We start from the raw sequence: 7,374 nt of genomic DNA on the forward strand, positions 1-7,374 counted from the left end.
GGGCCCAGAGTCCCCGCCCCCCGGCCGGAGCACCCTTAGCAAAAACAGCCGGGCTGCGTGGACGGTTGCAATATTCTTGCATTTTGCAATTCCCGCGCCCAATATAAAACCGAGGGTGGGAGATAAAAGCTCCGCAATTTCGCCTAGCAGGACCGGGCGGGGAAAGACACGTCCGGGGCTGCAGAAACCCGGCCACGTTAAACGTGCAGGGGATTTCCAACAGTACAGCCCCAGAGGAGGGGAGCCGTACCTTCCCGCCGCCACCCAGCAGCACCCATCTGGGCCGAGCTCTCCACACCGCCCTGGGCGCCCCAGCGGCCAGCCCCGCCCCGAGGCCTCTCCGCCCCCTCCCCCAGAGGAAAAAAATTGGCGGCGGCCAATGGGAGGCCAGGAAGGCGCCTGACGTCCGCAAGCCGGCGGGCGGCGTTGCCTGGAGACCCCGGCGGGGTCAGCCTTCTGTTCCCTCCCCGCGGCAGGCCCGCCCCGCCGCTGCCGCGCTCCGGGGCTCTATATAGGGCGCGCGCTCTCGGGCGGCTGAGTTCCAGCAGTCCGCGAGCTGCCGTCGGCTCCGCGCGGGGGGGGCGGGCCGGGCACCCCGGGGCGCGGAGGAGCGCTCTAGCTTCACTCTCCTCTCCCCCCACTCTGCACTCCCGGGCACCCTCAAACCAGTTCAAGCTGCTGCCCCCGCTGCCTCTTTTCTCGCCCCCCAGCAAACTTTCGGTCCCTCCCCCGCCCCTCGGCCGTTATTCGTCGTGGCTCAAGCCCGCCCGCGCCGCCCCGAGGGCTCCTCCGGACCTCCCAGCCTGCAGCTCCGACCATTACAGGATCCAGAAACATGTCGACCACACTTCTGTCCGCCTTCTACGATATCGACTTCTTGTGCAAGGTACGCGGAGAAGCAGGGAGGGAGGAGGACGGGCAAGCAGGAAGCCCTTCGAGTTTTCAGGCTTGGCCTTCTGTCCTCGGCTTCGGGGGTCCTCTTCCCGCCTTGACTTTTTGGGCTCGGGGAAAATGCCGGAGTTTGCAGTGTGTGCTCGAACCTTGTGGACGGGGAGAAGGAGCGGGGAGGAAGGGCAGGAGAGAGTCGCTGTAGCTGTTTAGTTTCTCCGCAGCCGACCACAGCCACGCTTGCCCGGGGCTTCCCGGACGGGGTTTGCGCCGCCCAGGCCGGCGGCCCACGCCTGAGGATCACATGTCGCAACCCAGCGCGGCCTAGGGTGGAGAGTCCGGCTCCTCCCAACGCGAACTTGATTCTTGTGCGCGTGTAAGGGTGGAGGTTGGGGGCCGAGTCGAGATCCGAAAAAAAAAAAAAGAATTGGAGGGCTGGAAGTGGTTCTTCTGCAACGCACTCCAACGCATCCCTCTCCTCTTCCTTTTCCCACTTTTCATCCCTTCCCCGCTACCCTCCTTTTTGGCAGACGGAGAAGTCCTTGGCCAACCTCAATTTGAACAACATGCTGGACAAGAAGGCGGTGGGGACACCCGTGGCCGCCGCCCCCAGCTCGGGCTTCACGCCGGGCTTCCTCCGACGGCACTCAGCCAGCAACCTGCACGCGCTCGCCCACCCCGCGCCGAGCCCCGGCAGCTGCTCGCCCAAGTTCCCGGGCGCAGCTAATGGCAGCACCTGCGGCAGCGCGGCGGCGGGCGGGCCGGCCTCCTACGGCACCCTCAAGGAGCCGTCGGGGGGCGGCGGCACGGCCCTGCTGAACAAGGAGAACAAATTCCGGGACCGCTCGTTCAGCGAGAACGGCGAGCGCAGCCAGCACCTCCTGCACCTGCAGCAGCAGCAGAAGGGGGGCGGCGGCTCCCAGATCAACTCAACGCGCTACAAAACTGAGCTGTGCCGGCCCTTCGAGGAGAGCGGCACGTGCAAGTACGGCGAGAAGTGCCAGTTCGCGCATGGCTTCCACGAGCTGCGCAGCCTGACGCGGCACCCCAAGTACAAGACGGAGCTGTGCCGCACCTTCCACACCATCGGCTTCTGCCCCTATGGGCCTCGCTGCCACTTCATCCACAACGCCGATGAGCGGCGGCCCGCGCCGTCGGGGGGCGCCTCCGGGGACCTGCGCACCTTCAGCGCCCGCGACGCGCTGCACCTGGGCTTCCCGCGGGAGCCGCGGCCCAAGCTGCACCACAGCCTCAGCTTCTCGGGCTTCCCGTCAGGCCACCACCAGCCCCCGGGGGGCCTGGAGTCGCCCCTGCTGCTCGACAGCCCCACGTCGCGCACGCCGCCGCCACCCTCCTGCTCCTCGGCTTCGTCTTGCTCCTCGTCCGCTTCGTCCTGCTCCTCGGCCTCGGCTGCCTCCACACCCTCGGGCGCCCCGACGTGCTGTGCCTCTGCGGCGGCAGCGGCCGCGGCCGCGCTGCTGTACGGCACCGGGGGCGCCGAGGACCTGCTCGCGCCGGGCGCGCCCTGCGCCACCTGCTCGTCGGCCTCGTGCGCCAACAACGCCTTCGCCTTCGGTCCGGAGCTGAGCAGCCTCATCACACCTCTCGCCATCCAGACCCACAACTTCGCCGCCGTGGCCGCCGCCGCCTACTATCGCAGCCAGCAGCAGCAGGGCCTAGTGCCCCCCGCGCAGCCTCTGGCGCCGCCCAGCGCGCCCCTCCCTGCCAGCGCCGCCGCGCCGCCCTCGCCGCCCTTCAGCTTCCAGCTGCCACGCCGCCTGTCCGAGTCGCCCGTGTTCGACGCGCCCCCTAGTCCCCCGGACTCACTGTCTGACCGCGACAGCTACTTGAGCGGCTCCCTGAGCTCGGGCAGCCTCAGCGGCTCTGAGTCCCCCAGCCTCGACCCCGGCCGCCGCCTGCCCATCTTCAGCCGCCTCTCCATCTCCGACGACTGAGGCAAGAGGGCGCTAGTGAGGAGGAGGAAGGGAAGGCCGTTCTGGGGGTGTTGGAGGGCGCCCCTGCAGTCGCGCCCCTGCTGGGGGCAGGGAGGCTCGGGAGTGTGGGGGGCTGACCTCGGCCACAAGCAGACTGCAGGCCTCACCGAGCACTTGGACTCGAACTTGTGTGCCGGGAGGGGCCCCCACCCCTCCCCTTTCGGTTTCCTCTTGTTTTGTTTTGTTTTTTATTATTATTTTTATTATTATTACGGAGTTTCATTCTTGTTGAGCGAAAAAAAGCCAACGAACTTTTTGTATTGAACAAAATATTCACAACAGAGCAGTTGTGATGCGAATAGAACAAAAACCAAACACAAACTTTTTTAGGTCTCCCATGAGTTTGGGACTTTAGGAAAAATCAACCCAGCACCAGCAGCTACCAACCACCATTCCATATCTTCACTTGCAAAGCATTAGCTACAGTCCAGATGTGGGGACTCTTATCTTGAGAGAGGTTCCTAATTGTCTCAGACCAGTGTAAACAAACAAGCCAACCAACACCTTGCTAAACCTAAGCTTTTAGAATCCAATATTCTGCCAAGAATATGCCTTGATAGTAGACCTCAGCTCCATAGGTGTTTTTTGTTTTTTAACGAAGTTATATATGTCTGGAAAAAAAAAACCCTTGCATTCCAAAGTTTCATACTGGTTCCTGGTTTCATTGCCACCACTTAGTGGATGTTTAAGTTAGAACCATTTTGTCTGCTCTTTCTGGAAGCCTTGGGCAGAGCTTAGTTTGTAATTGTTGGGGAATAACTGCTGAATTTTTAGCTGTTTTGAGTTGATTCGCACCACTGCACCACAACTCAATATGAAAAAAACTATTTAACTTATTTATTATCTTGTGAAAAGTATACATTGAAAATTTTGTTCATACTGTATTTATCAAGTATGATGAAAAGCAATAGATATATATTCTTTTATTATGTTAAATTATGATTGCCATTATTAATCGGCAAAATGTGGAGTGTATGTTCTTTTCACAGTAATATATGCCTTTTGTAACTTCACTTGGTTATTTTATTGTAAATGAGTAAAAAAAAATCTTAATTTAAGAGATTGTATGTAATATTTATTTCATTAATTTCTTTCCTTGTTTACGTAAATTTTGAAAGATTGCATGGTTTCTTTACGGAAATCTTATCTTGATGCTGTGGAAGTAGTTTGAGGAATATCTTATGAGTTTTTCTTAGAATGTATAATGGTTGTAGCCCATCCAACTTTAAAAGAAAAAAAGTGACCACATACTTTGCAATCAGGCTTACATGTGGCATGCTTTTCTCATTCCATCTTTATAAATCAGAAAATGTTTTTTGTTTGCTTATTCCACCAGTTCTACTGTGACATACTCTGCATATAAAGACATGTAGCAATAATGGGGGGGGAGGGTAATCTCACAGTGCCTTTGGAAGGGCCAGAACTTGCCTTAAATCTTCCTCAACCAAATAAGTATTTTGTCTATTAGTGCTTGAGAGAATTTGAATGTAGGATGGGTTCAACTGCACAAAAGGAAAAGATTTTTACCACTTTTTTTTATATAGCTATAAAGTGAAGAGGCCACCTCTTAGTGCTGAAATGGTATGTAGTACATGAATATGCCTTGTTTAATTACAGAAAATTCCAAAACTTGTACTATTTTTTTTTTTTCCGTGTGGAAAGGCAGGAATGCTTTCCTGGACAGCGGATGAATGAGCAGTAGACGTAGTTTGTTTGTACGTAGGTACAGTTGGAGCACTATGTATGTATGTATTCTGGACTACTTTGACAGAAGTAGGTATTTGAATGTAACAAGGTTAAGTCAACTTGAGTTGTAATATATTTGGGGAATCAGTTCACTACAAATTGTGACTGTAAACATTGTACTGTAAATGTTTTGTAGTTTTCCCCCAATAAAACTTTTGGGAAAAAAAGGTATTAATGTGTAAGATAGCTTCCTTCTTTTAAATGGGAGTATCTAGGTTTCTGGCTTCCCACCACAGTCATGCATTGCCCAGGTCTTAGAGGGATTTGGGGGCTAGGGTTTAGAGAGCTGGCAGAGCCAGAGTTCAGAAGAGCCTGTCCCCCTATATATTTTTTATACAAGTTCTTTTAGCTGAAAGAAAGTAATTTGGACTGTCAAGGGCATTAGTTAGCTGTTCCCCTTGGTAATAAGATGCATCCCAGTGTTGGCTGACTGGCTGGTGGCTGGGCCTGGCTGGGAGGCCTGAGGCGTGTGGCCTGCCTGTGAGTCACCAAGCGGATCACGTGTCTGCAGTGGCAGCTGAAGGTCTGATTTTTTTTTTTTTTTTTTCCCCCACTGGGACGCACAGGGAACCAAACTGCTTGGGTGAGGAGGGGTCTTGCCAGCCCTTGGCTGAACTGGGGATGGGGGCTTAGGCCCAGCCTTTCCTGGGCGGGAGAACCAGGGTTTTGCCTGGACTTTGGAAAGCCTGGCTGTGTCCTTGTCCACAGACGACAGAGAAGGAAGATGAAACAGGTTAAACTTATATCTGGGTAATGTTTATGTGGACGGCTTCCTCTGGGAGTGAGCACACACGTTATTTATGCAAAAGGATTAGTGTCTGTGCTTGAGACAACTGTAAGCAGCCAGAGAGCAAATCCAACCCAGGTCTGGAAAAAAAGGAAGGAAAAAAAAAGCATCAGTCTGTCTGCTGATTCTCACACAATTGAACAGAACTTTAGTATGGTTCTTTCCTACAATCACTTTAGAAGTTAAAAATGCGGTTCATAAATCAATTCCTGTTTTTCTTCTCTATCCCGCCCCCGCCACATACACAGAGTTCAGACTTCTTTTTTTCCAAAGTAAGTAAGAGATTTAGCAAAAGTTTTGTTTCCTCATCTACAACGGCTGGGCTCTATCACCCATACTTGCATCCCCTCGACCCTGTGTTTGCCTGTGTTCGCCGGGGTCTCCCGGGTCTCACAGCTGAGCCTGGTGGGGAGGGCGCCGTCGGTGGAGCGCTCCAGACCTCGGGCAGCTGTTTCACGTTAACGATGATTGCGCTGGTGTTAACCGGAGCGTTTTGGTGCTGGGCGCGCGCTGCCAAAGGGGATGGGGAACAGTTTCAAAGTTCTCCCAGATGCCGAGCCCCTGGCTGGGGAGGGGCGGGTGGGCGGCCTCAGCAGCGGGGGAGGGGAAGCCTGAGGCCAAGGAGGCCTCGACCGGTGAAGACCCTGCAGGCTCCTAGGCCTCTTCACCGTAAAGAATGTGCAATGGCGAGGAAAAGTCTAAAATGTGGTGCTATATAGGCCAAACTGCATTTCAAATGCCTTGTTTCCACTTCATTCCAAGACATTTTTCTAAGCAAGTGCTTTTGATCAACTGGAATGTTAGACTTCTTTTTGGGGTAAGCCACATTCATTTTTAAAAATTGGTTTGTCTGAAAGCCCAACTGCTAAGAGCTGATGTTTTTGTATTTTAGACCCAGTGGAGCGTGGAAAGCTGGGGGGAATCATTCAGAAATTTCCTCTTGCTGCAGATCAATGGAGGGTATGTGGGTCATTGTCTTTCTGCAGCAGCTGGAATTAACAGCAAACAAAACGCTCTACAATTGCTTGATCACCCTTAGAAAAGTTTTCTTGTAAATTAAGGGAACTAGAAGTAAAAACTGCAAGTAAGAACAAGCCAGGATTCCTATCACGGGCTGGGGAGCGGAACTAAAACTGACTCCTGAATTATACTCAAGATAAAATTCTTTTGGAGTTAGTTGTGCAAATGAGCCCAGAATGTGATGGTGTTTAGAATGTCTTAATAGTGGCATTTCCACTAGCTATTTGAAAACTAAGGTATTTTTTAAGCAACCCAATTAGTGTGCACCACCTTCTAAAGTATTTCAGAGAAGGGATGCATGCATGTAGATATTTTCCACCCCTCACCCTGAATCTACTGCTGAGTGTATGGGGTTGCGGAGGGGGTGTGGACACAAAAAAACTATTGAGAAGGCTGAAGCTCTGCACCCGCCCTTGGGAATAGTTGGAGGATTGTGAGCCCTGCAGCGGCTCAGGAACCCCGATGATAGGACCAGGCCTGGAGGGCCCAATGCAGGAAAGACAAACAGGCATAGCTCTTGGCTGCAGGTGTGGCCCTGCACTGGGATGCTCAGTGGTGAAGTCTGCCTGGGAGGGTCTCAGAAACCCCCAGGCTAGATGTATGCAGAGAGGAGGCCCACAAGAGAGCATTTGAACCTGGAAGGGAACCAACTCAAGGCATTTGCTCTCCTTCAGTTGTGCTCGTGGTGACAAGAGTGAGGGCAGATGTGGCTCTGGCCACATCTTAAAAGCGGAAGTTGGGTCTCTGCACCTTCCCTAGCCTTTGAGTTAATGGGCGACAACGCGGCCCCTGGTAGCAGCCAGGCTTACCTTCTTCCATCAGGGCCCATAACCACTCTCCATTGTTGTTACCTCATTTAACTGTGTTTATTTTTTCTTGTTCACTCTCTGGGGGATGTGCAGACTTGTGGCCATCCAGGGCACTTCCAGTTTGCGCTGC

At 53.5% G+C, this 7,374-nt stretch overlaps 1 protein-coding gene across 1 annotated transcript; it reads left to right on the top strand.

Annotated features, from left to right (window-relative positions):
• Positions 1–518: 518 nt before the first annotated feature.
• On the top strand, positions 519–4,799 carry ZFP36L2 (ZFP36 ring finger protein like 2). The gene is made up of 2 exons (XM_057557814.1): positions 519–886; positions 1,419–4,799. The coding sequence occupies exons 1-2, from the start codon at positions 836–838 to the stop codon at positions 2,841–2,843; spliced, it is 1,476 nt and encodes a 491-aa protein (XP_057413797.1). The 5' UTR covers positions 519–835; the 3' UTR covers positions 2,844–4,799.
• Positions 4,800–7,374: the final 2,575 nt, after the last annotated feature.

This window comes from Balaenoptera acutorostrata, chromosome 12 (assembly GCF_949987535.1).
Source record: "Balaenoptera acutorostrata chromosome 12, mBalAcu1.1, whole genome shotgun sequence".
NCBI lineage: Eukaryota > Metazoa > Chordata > Mammalia > Artiodactyla > Balaenopteridae > Balaenoptera > Balaenoptera acutorostrata.

Bases quoted from the DNA above. Each gene is read 5' to 3' on its own strand.
- ZFP36L2 (XM_057557814.1), top strand. From the start codon at position 836: ATGTCGACCACACTTCTGTCCGCCTTCTACGATATCGACTTCTTGTGC. The intron at 887-1,418 runs GTACGCGGAGAA...CCTTTTTGGCAG, and splicing joins ATATCGACTTCTTGTGCAAG to ACGGAGAAGTCCTTGGCCAA.